This window comes from Narcine bancroftii, chromosome 6, assembly GCF_036971445.1.
Source record: "Narcine bancroftii isolate sNarBan1 chromosome 6, sNarBan1.hap1, whole genome shotgun sequence".
Classification (NCBI taxonomy): domain Eukaryota; kingdom Metazoa; phylum Chordata; class Chondrichthyes; order Torpediniformes; family Narcinidae; genus Narcine; species Narcine bancroftii.
Window position 1 is genome coordinate 28,437,305 of NC_091474.1, and position 19,361 is coordinate 28,456,665.

The following is a 19,361-nucleotide window of genomic DNA, read 5'->3' on the forward strand; positions in this document are numbered from 1 at the left end:
CCCATTGAGTCTTCCCCGCCATTCTGTCATGAGCTTATCCATTTTCCCACTCAGTTCCAGGGCCCGGCCTTCTCCCCATATCCTTTAATGCCCTGGCTAATCAAGAACCCATCAATCTCTGCCTTAAATACACCCAATGACCTGACCTCCAGAAATTCCATAGATCTTCTACCCTCTGCATCTCTGTTCTAAGCGGATGCTCTTCAATCCAGGATCATACATGGATCAGCCCCTCAAAAGTAGCATCCGTGTAATAGTCAACCCCATAAATTTAACATAAATAAATGGGTTACAACATTCGATTTGGACAAGGAAGATTTTTCTTCCTGAACACTTCTGGGTGTATTTTATGGATTTTGGACTTTTGATCATAAAATCACCTTAACATTTTTCAATCACGTACCATTTTTTAAGATACTTTTGTGATTTCCTGTCATATTTTAAGTCTACTTCAAGCCTACAGAACTATGAAGTGCAACATGTCGTTGAAAATTCATTTTCTGCATTCGCACTTGGACGTCTTCCCTGCTGATCTTGGTGCAGTCAGTGTCGAACGTGGTGAAAGGTTTCATCAAGACATTGTGACCATGGAAAAGTGGTATCAGGGGAACTGGAATCCATCAATGATGGCCGACTATTGTTGGACACTGACATGAGAGGCATCAGATGCTGAGTACTCTCGAAAATCAGTGGCAAAACATTTTTAGGTCAGTCAAACTAGCACAATGTGTAGCATCATTATGCGATTGGACATGCTAAATTCAATAAAAGTTAGTTTAATGCTTCTCCAACTTTCTGTGTGATACAGCACATAATACCCAATTTTTTTTTTCAGGAAGCAAACCTTTTGAAAAAAATTTCTGTCCAGCGTAATCATCAATATAACGGCCAATAGACAGCTGTGGTTTTGTCCGATTGTGCTGGGGCAGGTTAGTGGATGAGGGAACAGAAAATGGACTAACATTCCATGGCCATTGGTTCGGGCTGAACCTGAGGCTTCATATTAAATCCACCTTTCTGCCTGGAGCATGCTCTCAGCACGAGAGTCCTGCCTTAGAATCAGAATTTATTATCATAAACATGTGTCACAAAATTTGCTAAATAACATTTTTCAAAAACTAAATAAATTAGTGCAATAAGAGAGAAAGAGGTTGTGTCCATGAGTCATTAACCATTTAGAAATCTGGTGGCAAGGCGAAGAAGCTGTTTTTTGTGCTGCTGGGTGTTCGTCTTCAGGCTCCTGTACCTCCTTCCTGATGATAGCAGGGTGAAGAGGGCATGGCCTGGGTGGTGGGGGTCCTTGAGGATAAAGGCTGTTTTCTTATAGATGTTCTCAATGGAGTGAAGTCTGATACCCATGATGGGACTGGCCAAGTTCACAACTCTCTATCATCTTTTCCTGTCCTGTGTATTGGTGCCTCCATACTAGGCAGTGTGATCCAACCAGTCAGAATGCTTTCCACGGCACACCTGAGGAAATTTGTAAGAGTCTTTGGTGGCATACCAAATCTCCTCAAACTTCTCACAAAGTACAGCAGCTGATGAGCCTTCTTCATGTTTGCATTTGCATTGAGGCCCCAGGGCGGATTTTCAGAGATGTTGACACCTAGAAATCTGCCAGTTAGCCGATCCATCTTGCACGTTTAATACTCACCACCCCAGCACTCTGCTCTATCTCCAAAGTGCACCATCACTACTGTGGCAGGACCTCTCAATCCTACTCTGCGTTGATTCAAAATTCCTTTATTGTCAAGTAATAGTACAGAACATATTACCCGAAAATTGCCTTCTGCCTGCCACAAGTCAAGAGTCACCTTTAGTGTTAGCCAAAACCCCTTACAGTATGAAAGAGAAAGAAGGAAAAGTCACTGAGTGTCCTTTTACCAGATCTGCAGAGGTGGGAGGTGGCAGTTAGCATGAGAAATAAATGTGCCCCATTTGGGCTATTACTGCCCATTGGTGAGATTAAATAACAAGCATTCCATTGGCCTGTTTTTCTAAGAGGTCAAGCTCAGGGGATTTGAAGTAAACAAGAAAGTCTGGAGATGCTGGGGTCGAGTGCAGAACACAAGCATGCTGGGCAAACTGAGCAAGCCATGCAGCATCTGTAGGAATTTAAAGCCCGTCAATGTTTTGGGCCTGAGCCCTTCCTCAGGAGTGCTAAAAATCAGATAGAATTCCGGATCAAAGGGTGAAAGGAAAGTTGGGGGAGGGGCAAGGTGGGGAGGGGGAAGGAGGGGGAGAAGGTGGGGAGAGGGAGGAAGGTGGGGGAATTTGGGGAGAGAGAGGAAGGTGGGAAAGGGGAATGTGGGGAGAGGGGGGTAGGTGGGGAGGGGGAAGGAGGGGGAGAAGGTGGGGAGAGGGTGGAAGGTGGGGGGATGGTGGGGGAATTTGGGGAGAGAGAGGAAGGTGGGAAAGGGGAAGGTGGGGACAGGGGGTATTTTACACGGATGAAGTGAAACACGAAAGTCTGCAGACGATGTGATTGGAGTAAAAACACAGAAATGCTGGAAGAATTCATCAGGTCTTGTAGCATCCAGAGGAGGTAAAGATATATAACCGATGTTTGAAGAAGAAGGGTTCATCACCTCTTCTGGATGCTGCAACCCCTGCTGAGTTCCTCCAGTATTTCTGTGTTTTTACAGATGGACCTGAGTCAGTGCAGGAAGTGCAGGAAGTTCGCTGCGATCTGATTGAATGGTGGAACGGGTATGAGGGGCTGAATGGATGATTCCTGTTTCTACCCCAGCAGGTACAGATGTTGTCCCCTGCACGAGGCCGATGGTATACCACCACACCTGTAACAGGACGATATCTGTGACATAGACGGTACCTTTTCAGTACTACAATGAAGGAGTTGTCCAGGCCTTAGTGGGATTTTGTTGTGTGCACATCAGTGGTCATGTTTCCCTGTTCACTGAGGCAATTATGGTCGGTGGAGGCTACCGTGAATAGCAGAGCACACACTAGCTCCAGTCCAGAACTGATGAGCATCGATCCCCTGATTGGGGGTGAACACATTCCCAATGGTGCAGTCAATATCGTTCAGGGTTAGGTGCTGTTTACAGTCAATGCTGATCCTTCGCTCCAGGGACGCTCCAAGATGGGGAACAGGAATAGTCTCAGTTTCAATTCAACAACTCCACTGTCAACATTTAAATGACACACACACGCCCACAGAACTATTTTCTCCGTAGTTCTCAACACTCATTATTAAAATAGGAATTAATACAAAAAGCCAAGAATAATTTTTAGATTTTACACCTTTCCCCTGAATCAGCTCCCAAACATGTAATTAAAATCATTGGTTATTTTGAAACAGATCAATGTGGAAAGGCAGATGGTGTTTCCATCAAGTTCCTGCCTTTAATCTACAAATTCTATAGATGGGTCAGGTAATCTCATTGACACAGACAAAATCCTTACTGCCTTTATAGTGTAGATGTAGGGACGATGTGTCTACTGGGCAGAGTATCAAGAATTAAAAGAGACTGGTAATTTGGGCAGAGAAGAGAAGAATTGTATTTACCCAGAGAGTGGTGAGTACAAAATCCTTCACCCAAAGGGGCTGTGGATGATTTAGACATAGTGTCCTCAAGACTGAGGTCCATGGATGTCTTCGGTTTTGAGGGAATCGATGGACCTGAGTCAGTGCAGGAAGTTCGATGCGATCTAATTGAATGGTGGAACGGGTATGAGGGGCTGAATGGACGATTCCTGTTTCTTGGCCTTGGAAAACGTGGTCAGAGGAGCCCTGGGCACCTCCCTTTGTGCATGGTAGTCACTGCAGCCGGTGATGGGTAGGGAGTGCAGTTCACGAAGGCGGAAAGCTGCTGGTCACGCTGGACAGAGAATACCACAGATTCACCACTTCATGAGAGAAACAGTCCCTTCACACCTCTGTCTTAAACCTACTCCCCCAAATCTTGAGGCTATGTTCCCTAGCTCTAGTCTCACCTGCCAGTGGAAACAACCTTCCTGCTTAGATCTTAGCTATTCCTTTCATAATTTTATACATCTCTATAATATCCCCTCTCATCCTTCTAAACTCCATTGAGTATACATTTTTAAATTTAAAATGAGACATTCAGCATTGTATCAGGCCAAGCCCGTGCCACTCAATTACACCCAATTAACCTACAACCCCGGTAGGTTTTGAAGGGTGGGAGGAAACTGGAGCACCCAGGGAAAACCCACGCAGTCACGGGGAGAACATAGAAACTCGTTACAGACGGTGGGATGGGTTGGGTCCTGTCTGGGGTGGGATGGGTCCTGTCTAGGATGGGATGGGTCCCATCTGGGGTGGGATGGTCCTGTCCACTGGTTGTTGTTCCCAGGTGTTTAAGGACTACTCCCCAATCACAAAGGCAGCTTCTGCAGTTCACTGCCTGGAGGAGCTGTGTCTGAGTTCTCTCCAGCAGTAGTGCCTGCTGTGACGTTCTCCTGAAACCAGGGCCTTTTTAAAAATCTAATCACGCACCCCTTGCTGGTCTGAGTAATTTGTCGTAATGACTCATTTCGGGAAGAAGCAGATTCTGCTCGGCAGGAAGCAATCATTGAAGCCCACCTTCCTGTGAGAAGCTCAGCTTGTGGAAATGATCAATTCCCCCTGACTTGGCAAGCTGAGATGAGAACAGGCGAAAGACCTGAACAGGAGAAATTGAGGAAGAGGAGGAATGTGTATCCTCTCACCAAAGGAAATAAAATTCTTCCTTCTGAATGAATGCTGAACAGAACCAGCATCTCCAAGGCACACGTCAAGGTGTTCCTCTGAGGTAGAGTTTGAGGACATTCTTTATTATAATGTAGTGGAACCTGCAGTGATAATGACCAGATCATCGGTTTTTATTGTAGCTTTTAGAGAAAACACAACAAGCAGATCAGCAAGGATTCCAGAAAGAAAACTGACTGCAGGCACTAAAAATCTAAAATGAAACCAGGAAGTTCGGCACTCACCAGGTCAGGGCAATGTTCATGAGTCAGATCAATGACCTTCCATCCAAGCTGAGAGAGATTAGAGCTCGAGCATGTTCTCAATGCAGGAGAAAGAGGGAGGGGAGAGGACAAAGGGGAATGTCTGCGATAGGGTGAGACCAAGAGAGGCCATGTCACATAAATTAGGGTGTTGGCATCTAAGAGAGAACAGGAAGGCTTTTCAATAGGAGGGCATGTAACAGAAGGAGATGCACCCATACAGAAGAGAAGGAAGAAAAATTGACTGCTGGGAAGTGTGAGATCTAACATAAAAGCAAGTGTGCTGGAAGTACTCAGCAGGCCAGGCGATGTCACCATTTCGTGACCACCTGTAGTTCCCCCAAACCCAGGGGTCAATAACACCCAACCACATTGGAGGGTGCAGAATCACATAGAGACCACCTTCCCCAAACACCATTAGTGAACCAGATGGTCTTTTCCAACCGAGAACACAGGAGAAAGTGCAAACACTGGAACCTGGAACCACGTGTACCCAGCGGTGGGGGGGGGGGGGGGGATCTCAGCAGGTCAAGCCGCATCCATGGAAGATAAAGAACAATTGACATTTCAGACCAGAGCCCTTTATCAGGACTGAGAGTGCGGAGAGGAGACGGGTGGTAGAATCACAATAGGGTGGCATGGGTTGGGGATTGATGAACCAGGGACTGGTGAAGGGTGATGGACAGAGACAGTGAACGAAGGGAGAACAGAGTGTGTGCTGGGTGGTGTGGATCCTTGATGATTGCTGCTGCTCTCTGATGGCAGAGTTCCCTGAGGAAGAGGAAATCAAGGGGTCAGGTGGAGGGAGATGAGTCACAGTGTAGAGAGGGGGGTGATAAATGGAGACAAAAGCTGCCAGTGCTGCAACGCAATGAGAAGAGAAGGTGGGAATGGTGGAGTAATGGGGTCAGGGACAGGGTAAGACCCTCTTTGGAGAACTCGGAACTGGTCTGGTGGTAACCGCAGCATGTCACAACACTCCCGCTCCTCATGATGTCAGGGGATTGGCCAGTGACTAGTACTTCTATTTCTTCCGTTCCCCCATTTTACTGCTCCAACCCCTCCCTCCACTCATTCATATCTCCCTCCCTCTGTGGTTCCATTGTCTTCCACCCATATTTTTCAGAGATTCTTCCCCCTCCCCAACTCCCTCCCCTCTCTTGTTTCATCTGGTATCGCATTTTACCACCATTAACACGTTTCCTTCATGTCAGATCCCAGCATCGGCAGCCTTTGTCTTCACCCCACTCCTCTCCACCCTGAATAACTCATCTCCCTCCATGACCCCTTTTTACCCTCTTGCCTCTCTCTTGCTTTGTCTGGCACCTGCCAATCAACTTCCCGCTGTCATACATCACCCCTCACTGGTTCACCAATCCCCCACTGGCTCCTGTCGAACCCCTCCCACCCTCTCTTCATTACTCTACCTATTGGGAAGAGGTCAATAGGTTCTAGATTACCATGGGTGTCAAATGTAATGGGGGGTAGAGAGTAGAATGGGGTTGAGAGTAAATTACATCAGTCATTATTCAAATAATGGAGAGGACTTGATGGGCCGAATAGCCTAATGCAGCTCCTATATCTTTTGATCTAATGACGATCCCTGAACACTGGGTATAGGAGGAACATCATTGTGAAGAAAACATGTCAGCACCTCTACTTCCTTGGGAGTTTGCAGAAGTTTGATGTGACATCGAAAACCTTGGTAAACTTCTACAGATGTGTGATGGAAAGTGTGCTGACTGGCTACATTACGACCTGGTATGGGAACACTAATTCCTCTGAGCGTAAAGCCCTCCAAAAGGTAATGGACACAGCCCAATATAGTATAAGCAAAACCCTTCCCACTATTGAGTGCATCTATAGAGAACACTGGCATCGGAGAGCAGCAGAAATCATCAAGGATCCACACCACCCAGCTCATGCTCTGTTCTCACTGCTGCCATTAGGAAAGAGGTATAGGTGCCTCAAGTCTCAGACCATCAGGTTCAGCAGCTAACCTCTCCACCATCAGACTCCTCAATCAGAAATTCATTTAAGGATTCTTACTTTGCATGTTATTTATTACTGAATATTTATTTTCTGTGTTTCGCAGTTTGTTTGCTCTTGTTTACTTTTATCTCTTTTCTGTACAAATCTTTTCTTATATTTTTTTTTTGCACTCCTGATAAGTAGAAATTCTGCCGGGCCTGCTGGAAAAGAATCTTAAGCCTGTTTTCCACTGGCACCTTGTCCCAGGAATGAATGGGGATTTAACTGGGACAGGGTCCAGTGGAAAAAGAAATCAGTCAGCACTCCAACACCAGGGATTGACGGCCTCTACCCCTACTCACATCAGATGACATTGGCGTGCCGATTAAACTAGTGGGAAACGGGCAATAGAAAGTCACCTGTTTCCGATTGAAGGTAGACTCACCTAACCCCGGGGATGAGTTGTGTTCCATGGAAAAGGAGTCAGGGTCCCGTTAGAGGTAGCTCACTGGAAACAGCACAAATGGCTTCCAATTAACTGGGATGCCCGTGGAAAAACGACTTCAGGAATGAATGCGATGTCATGTATGTACTCTGACAATAAATCTGAACTTTGAACACGGACTTGCACCCCTCGAGCCTACAATTAATTTACCACTGGCCATTCTATTAACACATCTTCACTTACCCTGATATTCATAGCCAATAGCAGTCTATCAATCACACTCTTGAAAGCTCCCAATTAACCCCACCTCCTCACTGGAGACAACATTCACATTATTTTCTACAAAACAATGTTCCTTCTGAATGGATTTGGTTTTAATTTAAGTGGGTTCTGGATGCGACTTGACTGAGAGCTCCTGCACTGATTTCTGAGTGCTGCAAATCTTGCTGCCAAAAACCTACAAGGAAATAAGTGCTGGAGGTTAGAGAAGATGAGCAAGTCGATAAACTCCACATAAAGATCTCTTAAAGTGAGATGGTATCTCACACTGAGGGTTCCTGATTGATTGTTGCATCAACAAAAACGTTTTCCAATTGGATTGCTCTCAGCTGCATTACTTCAACGATTTAAAATTTTAAATTTAGACATACAGCACAGTAACAGACCCTTTTGGCCCACGAGCCCACGCTGCCCAATTACACCCAAATTAACCTACACCCCCTGTACATTTTGAAGGGTGAGAGGAAACTGAAGCGCCCAGAAGAAACACATATAGTGATGGGCAAAATGTACAAGCTCCTTACAGACAGCACCAGATTCGAACCTGGGTCACTGGTTCTGTAACAGCGTCACGCTAACCTCTACGCTGTCCATGCCACCTCAATGTGTGTTCCTTACGCAAGGCATTTGCAATAAATGCATATTCCATTACACTCCTGACTTGAAAGGCTTCAGAGCTAGAATATTGACCAGTCTTTGTCTCTCATGGGTGCACCTCGGCCTATTAGGTTCCACCATTAGAATGTGTGTTGCTATCAATTCCAGTGTTTGCCATCTCTCACGTCTCCACAATCCTCGCATGGTGGGAAGTCACTAAGAAATGAGCTACACGTTACAAGACAAGCTATTACTCTTGCCATTGCTGTTTTTATGTGGAGACCCTCAAGATATTGATTACTATGCTCATCAGTGATAATGCTGTTGAAAACTATGGATTGATCAAGGATAGATTCTTGTAGTAATTGAGAATAAACATTGGAGAACTTTCCTCTTCTTGTTCTCTTTGAAATTCAGCATTAGCGCACAAAAGTTTGCAGACACCACGGGTTTTTAAAAAAACTTTATTTATTTGAAAAATCATTAGTAATAATACAACATACATTCCATAAAGACAATTTTATATAATATATAATAAAGAATTTTCAGCAATATCAAAACATTCTTTCAATCGATTAAAAGAAAGAAACTGTCCTTCTACAAAACAATCCTGTAATGCCTTTATATCCTCAGAATCCCAACTCTTTAAATGATTATTAAACATTGAAAAAGGAATAAGCTGATTATTATATAAGGGGGTTAAGATTGACAATTTATCTTTTGATCCTAAAATCTTATTTTCCTTTGTCCATATCTTTCTTTGGCTTGGCTTCGCGGACGAAGATTTATGGAGGGAGTAAAAGTCCACGTCTGCTGCAGGCTCGTTTGTGGCTGACAAGTCCGATGCGGGACAGGCAGACACGGTTGCAGCGGTTGCAGGGAAAATTGGTTGGTTGGGGTTGGGTGTTGGGTTTTTCCTCCTTTGCCTTTTGTCCATGAGGTGGGCTCTGCGGTCTTCTTCAAAGGAGGTTGCTGCCCGCCAAACTGTGAGGCGCCAAGATGCACAGTTTGAGGCGATATCAGCCCACTGGCGGTGGTCAATGTGGCAGGCACCAAGAGATTTCTTTAGGCAGTCCTTGTACCTTTTCTTTGGTGCACCTCTGTCACGGTGGCCAGTGGAGAGCTCGCCATATAACACGATCTTGGGAAGGCGATGGTCCTCCATTCTGGAGACGTGACCCACCCAGCGCAGCTGGATCTTCAGCAGCGTGGACTCGATGCTGTCGACCTCTGCCATATCTTTAATAAATCTTTAATAAATGTTTTAATATCGACATATTATATTCCCGCAACAAATTTACATGCCATCAAAATACAAATCGATGCACTTCGACTTCAGAAATACAAGCCATCTCAACCTTAGCCCAACTCGGGGGTTGGTCCAAATCAGTCAATCTACTAATAAACTTCAGCTGGACTGCTTCATAATTATTTTGAAAATGGGGCAATTGAAGCCCACCTAACGCATACTTCCAGGTAAGTTTATATAACGCTACCCATGGTAATTTACCTTTCCATAAAAATTCTCACAGCCTTATTTAGATCCTGAAAAAACCCATTTGAAAGAGAGCATGATATTGATTGAAATAAATATTGAGTACAGGGAAAAATATTCATCTTAATACAATTAACTCGACCAATTAAAGTTAACGAAGATCTTTCCACTTAATTAAATCTGCTTTAATATTTTTTAATAAAGGAACATAATTTAACTTATATAAAGATTGATACCCAGCATTTACAATTATTCCTAAATATTTAATTTTATCAGACCATTTCAATTTTATAATATTTTTATATTCTGAATAGTCTCCTTCTCCAACTGGCAAAATTTCACTCTTGTCCCAATTAACATTATATCCAGATAACGTTTCATATTGTAATAAAAATTCCTGCAAATGTGGCAATAATTGTTCTGGGTTTGTTAAATATATCAAAACATCATCTGCAAATAAATTAATCTTGTACTCTTCATCCATAACTCTCATCCCTCTTATCTGTTCATTCTGTCTTATTGTTTGAGCTAATGGTTCAATAGCCATTGCAAACAGGGCTGGTGACAATGGACAACCTTGTCGGGTTGAACGTGTCAATTTAAACAATAATGAAACGACCATTTGTCACCATCCTAGCAGTCGGGTTCGTATTAAAGCTTTAACCCAACCAATAGACAGCATGGTTGAAGTAAAAACTTAGCAAGTTTAACAGTGTACTTTATACAGCAAAGATAAAGATACATAAACAATGTTTCGGGCTTGAGCCCTTCATCGAGGTATGAGCCCAAACTCGGGCGCCTGCCTACATTTTGCTCATACCTTGATGAAGGGCTCAAGCCCGAAATGTTGGTTCTGTATCTTTATTTTTGTAATATAAAGGACAGTGTTTGACCTGCAGAGTTCTCTAGCATTGTGTTTTTACTTCATCCACGGCGTATGCAGGCTTTCGTATTTTGCTGCATATATTCTTTATTTCTTTCTGTCTTGCTCAGTGCCGACTATGATAAATTAACAGTAAACAATCTGCCTTTGCGAGAGAACTGTCAGTGTGAGTAATTTCACAACTAAGCGCAAAAGAAGACTTGCCTTCCTCCTGACTGCCAGCCAATGCACAGGTCTGAGGGGGGTGGTGAGTTTCTGATGAAGGTGAAAATTACGTTTCACTCTTTCCTGATTCCTGATTAATCCACGGTAATGCCACACATTGGTGGATGTCATGATGCCAGTCTTTAACCCTCTCTTTAATGATCAGGTGTTGGGGTTAACATGCTACAACCCAAGGCAGGATGGAGGGTGAGGGAGTGTCACCCGGTCAGAGGGACATTTCAGATTTCAGAGTTATTGTCAGAGTATCTGCCTACATTTTGCTCATACCTTGATGAAGGGCTCAAGCCCGAAATGTTGGTTCTGTATCTTTATTTTTGTAATATAAAGGACAGTGTTTGACCGGCTTGGCTTCGCGGACGAAGATTTATGGAGGGGGTAAAAAGTCCACGTCAGCTGCAGGCTCGTTTGTGGCTGACAAGTCCGATGCGGGACAGGCAGACACGATTGCAGCGGTTGCAAGGGAAAATTGGTTGGTTGGGGTTGGGTGTTGGGTTTTTCCTCCTTTGCCTTTTGTCAGTGAGGTGGGCTCTGCGGTCTTCTTCAAAGGAGGTTGCTGCCCGCCAAACTGTGAGGCGCCAAGATGCACGGTTTGAGGCGATATCAGCCCACTGGCGGTGGTCAATGTGGCAGGCACCAAGAGATTTCTTTAGGCAGTCCTTGTACCTTTTCTTTGGTGCACCTCTGTCACGATGGCCAGTGGAGAGCTCGCCATATAACACGATCTTGGGAAGGCGATGGTCCTCCATTCTGGAGACGTGACCCATCCAGCGCAGCTGGATCTTCAGCAGCGTGGACTCGATGCTGTCGACCTCTGCCATCTCGAGTACTTCGACGTTAGGGGTGTAAGCGCTCCAATGGATGTTGAGGATGGAGCGGAGACAACGCTGGTGGAAGCGTTCTAGGAGCCGTAGGTGATGCCGGTAGAGGACCCATGATTCGGAGCCGAACAGGAGTGTGGGTATGACAACAGCTCTGTATACGCTTATCTTTGTGAGGTTTTTCAGTTGGTTGTTTTTCCAGGCGCTATTTGCCTTGGCGAGTCTGTTGTCTATCTCATTGTCGATCCTTGCATCTGATGAAATGGTGCAGCCGAGATAGGTAAACTGGTTGACCGTTTTGAGTTTTGTGTGCCCGATGGAGATGTGGGGGGGCTGGTAGTCATGGTGGGGAGCTGGCTGATGGAGGACCTCAGTTTTCTTCAGGCTGACTTCCAGGCCAAACATTTTGGCAGTTTCCGCAAAGCAGGACGTCAAGCGCTGAAGAGCTGGCTCTGAATGGGCAACTAAAGCGGCATCATCTGCAAAGAGTAGTTCACGGACAAGTTTCTCTTGTGTCTTGGTGTGAGCTTGCAGGCGCCTCAGATTGAAGAGACTGCCATCCGTGCGGTACCGGATGTAAACAGCGTCTTCATTGTTGGGGTCTTTCATGGCTTGGTTCAGCATCATGCTGAAGAAGATTGAAAAGAGGGTTGGTGCGAGAACACAGCCTTGCTTCACGCCATTGTTAATGGAGAAGGGTTCAGAGAGATCATTGCTGTATCTGACCCGACCTTGTTGGTTTTCGTGCAGTTGGATAATCATGTTGAGGAACTTTGGGGGACATCCGATGCGCTCTAGTATTTGCCAAAGCCCTTTCCTGCTCACAGTGTCGAAGGCTTTGGTGAGGTCAACAAAGGTGATGTAGAGTCCTTTGTTTTGTTCTCTGCACTTTTCTTGGAGCTGTCTGAGGGCAAAGACCATGTCAGTGGTTCCTCTGTTTGCGCGAAAGCCGCACTGTGATTCTGGGAGAATATTCTCGGCGACACTAGGTATTATTCTATTTAGTAGAATCCTAGCGAAGATTTTGCCTGCAATGGAGAGCAACGTGATTCCCCTGTAGTTTGAGCAGTCTGATTTCTCGCCTTTGTTTTTGTACAGGGTGATGATGGTGGCATCACGAAGATCCTGAGGCATACATGACATTACATATAACCTGAAATTCTTTTTCCTGTGGGTGAGACAGAATTACCACTTATTGATCATGCAAGAAAAAAACAAATAAAGAATTGTAAACAGATAAAGAGTGTCCAATGCAGAGAAGAAAAGAACAATAAATTGCAAAAGAGTCCTTAAATGAGACCCTGATTGAGTTTGTTGTTGAGGAGTCTGATGATGGAGGGGTAGCAGCTGTTCCTGAACCTGGTGGTGCGAGTCTGGTGGCACCCATACCTCTTTTCTGATGGCAGCAGTGAGAACAGAGCATGTGCTGGGTAGTGTGAATCCTTGATGATTGCTGCTGCTCTCCGACAGCAGCATTCCCTGTAGATGTTCTCGATGGTGGGGAGGGTTTTGCCTGCAATGTCCTGGATTGTGTTTTCTCCTTTTTGCAGTGCTTTGCGCTCAGGGGTATTGGTGTCCACATGATGCCACCGGTCAGCACACTTTCCACCACACATATGACAGTGGCCACCTGCTGTTGGAGAACAGCAGCAATCATCAAGGATCCACACCACCAACAACATGTTCTATTCTCACTGCTGCCATCAGAAAAGATGTATAGGTGTCACATGACTCATACCACCAGGTTCAGGGACAGTTGCTACCCATTCATTACCAGACTCTTAAACAACAAACTCAATCAGAGACTCATTTAAGAACTCCTGTTTTGAACATTTTTATTATTGAATATTTATTTTATGTCTTACTGTCAGTTTGTTTACACTTCCTTCTTTGTTTACATTTCTCTCTTTTGTATATGTATCTTTTCTTGAATCTAGTTTTTTGTACAACCAATAAGTAGAAATTCTGCCTCGCTCACAGAAAAAAGAATCTCAGGGTTGTATGTGATGTCGTGTATGTTCTCTGACAATAAATCTGAACTTTGAATTTTGATCTTTGCTCCCACAGAGAAAATTTGATGGGAGTAATTCAGAGGGTCATTCCAGCCAATCAGTCTCAATTATTTGGAAGATCTGTTGATTTAAAAGACAGCAACCAACAAAAAACAGGAGGAACCTATTGGATCAGTCAACATTCAATGGTAGAACTGTCCAGTCAATGTCTCAGGTCTGGTCCCCTTATCAAGACTGAAGTAGAAAGGGGACATATCAAGGAGAACACGAGAAGAGGATGGGAAGGAAGCTGGGGAGGGGCTGAGGCAGTAGGGTATTGGACAGGAGAGATGGAGAGACAGGAGGAGGGAGAGACTAGTGGGAAGGGGAGTAAGATTAGAGACAAAAATAGATTGGAAGTTGGTAAAGAAGATATAGACACTATGGAATAGGGAAGAGTTGGGGTTACCTAAGTTTAGGAAAATTAATCTCCATGCCATTGGGATTAAGGAATGCGATGTGCTGTTCCTCATGTTTACACCTGGCAATGGTGAGACTGCAGACAGATATGGTGAAGGGAAGTGAAATGGTTGGCAACTGGGTGTCTAGCTTGGAGCCACAGACAGAGCCTGGGTATTTAGTGAAGAGTTCATGTTGTCTGTACCTGTTCAATATATCTGTGAATGACTTACTTGTGAAGTCACTGTTGCACCGTGGGAACTCCAATAGCGAACTCCTTTGTTGCTCGATCAACAATCTGAATTGCTTTTAGCATATATTTTTGTTCTTTTCAGATCTAGGCAGATCCCAGTGTTGGCAAGGTCAGTGTTAATTGTCCATTCCTAATCCCCCTTGACCTGTTGGGTCAAGTTGTGATGGTTCAAATTCACGGTTACTGTTACGAACATGAGTACAATGTACAATTGCTTTGTTGAGCACCTTATCTGTTCCGCTGCAATAGCGTGGATCTCCCAGTGGCCACTCATTTCAATTCCCCACCCTATTTGCTTGCCAACATGTCTGTCTGTGGTCTCATGCACTGTCAGATCGAGATCTCACGCAATCTGAAGGAACAACATCTCATCTTTCGTCGGGGCATCCTCCAAATGGATTGCATTAACATCGACTTCTCCAGTTTCTGTTAAAATGCACACCCCACCCCCCATCTTCATCCCCTATCTCCTTTCTTGTTGTTTTCTCACTCTCTCCTTCTTCCCCTGTCTCCTTCCCTTCTTGCACAGATTCAAAATCAGTTCTCACCTTTCCTCATATCATATCCAATTAACACCTTTTGTCTGTTTGTCTGGACTCCTCTCCCTCCCATTCTTCCCTCTTTCTATTCCAGTCTTTAGTCTGATGCCTTCCTGCTTTTTTGCTTATACCTTGAAGAAGGGCTCAGGCCTGAAACATCAGTAACATATCTTTACCTCCTCTAGATGCTGTGAGACCGGCTGAGTTGCTCCAGCATTTCTGTGTGTTTTTACTACAACGTACAGATATATAACTTGCAGCACTTTCTGGGTACAAAAACACAAAATTCAGAACAGCACCCAAGAAGAGAAAAAAAACAATAATAAAAAGGAGGCGGAAAATATTATCATAATCATTCATGGTTGGTTGGGTATAGTCTGAGTCTAGTGCAGACAGATCTTTGATGGTCTTGAAATAGTGCCCTGGGGATGGTGAAGAGCTTGATACCTATTGGCTGGGGGACTAGGTATAATATTCCAGTGCTTCAAGGTAATTTTTGGATTTTAAGGGAATCAAGTGACGTGGGGTTAGTGGAGGAGGAGGTGCTGCGGTGAAATAAGCCATGAATTTATCAAACGGTGAAGCAGGCATTGGGGGAACGGTATGACCTTCTCCTGTTTCATCCCTTCACAGGTATCCTTGATGTCAATCAGAGAGAGCAGTAGGGCCCTGGTTCAACATTTGAGAACATGGCGTTCCCCACTCCTGTCCAGTCTGAGAACTCCAAGCCCCTATTTCCTTTGCTCCTTTATCAACCGCATTTCAATATCTGCATCTCTAGTACATCTTGTTGAGTCAGGTAATCCAGAAACTTTTGAATGGCCTCTGGGCATCTCTCCACTAGTTCTCACACCACGTAAAGATTATTTTGCCCAGTTTACGAAGACCCCAATTTACAAAGACCTCCATTTACAAAGCCCACAAAGCCTTTACTTGATCTTTTAAAAGTACTCCACATTCATTCAGGGTTAGAAAGAACAAGATGCTGGCCAGAAACAGGACTTAAGGCTCCTGCCATCCACCAAGAGAAGGGAGCTGCTCTCTGGGTCTCAGCTGGCAGAACCAAACAAGGCTCCGAGGATTGGTTCTCCCCACCACACCCACTCACTGTGCCACACTCACTATGCACACAGCTTCTGAGCTGCATAACAAATGTCATTATACTGGAAAAGGTGCAGAAAAGATTCATGAGGAATTAATGAGACTGGGGGTTGGGGGCTTAAATTAAAAAAGAGATGCTGGATAGGATGGGACATTTCTTCCTGGAGCATAGGAGGCTGAGGGGGGATCCTTGTTTCTGAAATCATGAGGGGCTTCGATAAGGTGAATAATTATTGTTTCTTACTCAGGGTAGGGGAGAGGGCACAGATTTAAGGTTAGAGGGGAAAAATTGAAACAAGACCTGAGGGGCACCATTTTAACACAGAGGGTGTATGGAACGAGTTTCCAGAAGAACTGGTAGAGGTGGGATGATTACAACATTTGAGTTATTTGGATAGGTACATGGTTAGGAATGATTTAGAGAGATAAACACAGGAATGCAGGACCAGCTTAGATAAGAAACCTGGTTGTCATGGGGGTTGGGCCAAAGGGATGACTTCTGTGCTGTGAAATTAATGTGTCTCTGAGTCATAACACAAGTTTTGCTGACGTTTCCTACTGTTCTGGTCCTACACACCTGTTACCTTGAATACTAACAGAATTCATCAGCACTTTCTGGGAAGAAATCTCATAGCGTGAGTGAGGAGGTCAGCTCTACTCTTTGTTAACAGGATGGCTGGGCTGGAAGTGAAAGAGCAAGGTGAGTTCAGAGCTCAGCTCAATGGAAGGGCAATAATGAGGAAGAATTATCAGATGGCATCAGCGCAGGAGGAGAGAGAGGTTCCCATTGTTCTTTAATGTTTTCTCGTTCTTCCATGTGAACACAACTCATTCCATCTTTCATTTGAGACCCACAATGGTCAACCCTTCACATTCTGAGAATAAAATCCCTTCTCTGCTAACCTATGAAGTGCTCCCAGGGCAGGAGTGGCAGGAGTTGAATACGGCGATAGGCTCCTTCTGCACTTTGATGCACAGAGTCTAGTGAGTGCATGGAAAAATCTGCCTGTGGAATTCCAGTGCCTCTGTGCTCTGTACTTATATGCATGACAATGAACCTTCTCCTCATCTCCTCATCATTCATCTCTCAAGAAGCTGTGTGGCTGCAGGGATGGTTGCTGTGATATGCAATTGGAAAATTGGATTGAAGGTCAATCCACAGAACCATAAGATTGGCAGAGAGGATTTCAGAATTCAGATTTATTTTCAGAGTACATACTCTGAGATTCTTTTTCCTGTGGGCCAGGCAAAACTACCACTTATTGGTAGTGAGAAAAAAAACTGTACACAATGTATACATGTAAACAAATTCTGTAAATAAAAAATCACTGGAGTCTCCCTCTCCCTGATCTATCAGTATCGTTGTCTGAAGAGGGCATGCAAATCAGGGAGGACCCCTTCCACCCCACGCACAGGATATTTCAGCTGCTCTTGTCGGGAACAAGATACAGGAGTATCAGGGCCAACACCACCAATCTGAGCTTCTTCCCATGGGCAGTGAGAATGCTGAACGACCAAAGGATCTGCTCACACTAACCATTCGAGACATTCATATCCAAGAAACAATATTTATTTATTTATTTGTATAGGTGAATACCTGTCCTACATATGTATGCAGTTTGTCTGTATGTGTGTTATGTCTGGTTGTGTGGCTGCATGTTTTGCACCGAGGACTGGAGAACACTGTTTCATCGGGTTGTATTTGTGCAATCAGGTAAACGTGACTTGACTTGACACTTCCACTCTTCAGTGGGGACTCACTCCAATGAGGCACAATTTTAACCTACTGGCCTGGAGTGGGTACAGCATGGGTCTAGGTAGGTGCCAACAATCTTCATGAAACATGGAAATCTGGAGACGCTGTGTTGTAGTAAAAACACAGAAATCCTGGAGGAACTCAGCAGGTCTTGCAGTGTCTATAGAAGGTAGAGCTCTATAACCGATATTTCAGGCCTGAGCCCTTCTTCAAGATATGAGTAAAAGGTTGGCAGGTGTCTGAATTAAAAGGCTGGGGAGAAGGAAACAATAGGCAGAGGGAGGAATACAGACCAACAGGCAAAAGGTGTTAATTGGAGAGAGGAAAGGTGAGAATTGACCTTCATCTCTCCAAACAATCTAAAGGAACTTGGAAGACAGTGAGTAGAGCTGACACTGTATGCAAGTCCTTTGTCTCAGATTCTGAGGTAAAGATGGAGAAGTGCTGGATTGAGTTACAATGCTTGGGAGAATGGCTGATGTTATGGTGTATGCTGCCCCATAAACTAGTATATCAGTGTCGAGAAAGTTCTTTAATGATTCCCGCAGTGTCATCTTTAAAAGCAACCTATTAATTTTCTCTGCAATCGCCTTTCACGCTGAGTTTCAGTCCCACCTTTGTTGTTTCCCCTGGGTAATTTCTCTGCAGATTTGCTCTTTGCCCTGTTGAAGAGGTCTCACTGAGACCCCTCCCTGCCTGATCAGACCCTGACAAAATATTCCGGACCTTCATTATCGAGAAAGTAGCCTCAAATAAAAGACAAAGCAGGCAGGGGCAACGTAAACCAAACCAGTGGCAGATGAACCTCATTAGCTGAAGCAAGATTGCAAAGTAGGTTGGTGAAGATCTCATCGTGCCTGCATCACTCTTCTGTGTCGGAGAGGGGCTGTTTCTGGGTCGACTGTCTCTCGGGAATCCCTGAAGGACAATTTCATGTTTCAATGTCAAGCCCACACACACACACACACACACACACACACACACACAATCTTACAGAAAGCCACTTCCACAAAGACAGGCACACAGACACAGACACAGACACACACACACACACACACACACACACACACACACACACACACACACACACACACACAATCTTACAGAAACCCACTTCTACAAAGACAGGCACACACACACAGACACAGCCCACACGCGCTCACGCACGCGCGCGCACACACACGCACACACACACACACACACACACACAGCCCACACACACACACACACACACACAGCCCACACACACACACACACACACACACACACACACACAATCTTACAGAAAGCCACTTCTACAAAGACAGGCACACAGACACAGACAGATAGACAGACAGATGCACACACACAGACACAGCACACACACACACACACACACACACACACACACACACACACACACACACAATCTTACAGAAAGCCACTTCTACAAAGACAGGCACACAGGCACAGACAGACACACACACACACACACACACACTCACACACACACACACACAGCCCACACACACACACACACACACACACACACACACACACTCACACACACACAAACACCCACACACAGACTCACAC

General features: G+C 44.8%; 1 protein-coding gene and 1 long non-coding RNA gene across 14 annotated transcripts in view; both read left to right on the forward strand.

The window, feature by feature from the left end:
- Positions 1 to 19,361, forward strand: part of rims4 (regulating synaptic membrane exocytosis 4) — a 133,146-nt gene that overhangs the window by 41,672 nt on the left and 72,113 nt on the right. For 4 of the 13 annotated variants that reach the window (XM_069884468.1, XM_069884469.1, XM_069884474.1 and 1 more), the window contains one exon: positions 14,473 to 14,499. The exons of the other annotated variants lie outside the window; for them this stretch is intronic. In XM_069884468.1, coding sequence (XP_069740569.1) covers positions 14,473 to 14,499 — 27 coding nt within the window. The remainder of the gene's footprint in view (positions 1 to 14,472; positions 14,500 to 19,361) is intronic. 13 annotated transcript variants of the gene reach the window in all.
- Positions 842 to 2,871, forward strand: LOC138735886 (uncharacterized). Its single transcript, XR_011339989.1, has 2 exons — positions 842 to 929; positions 2,750 to 2,871. It is a non-coding gene; the product is annotated as an uncharacterized lncRNA (long non-coding RNA).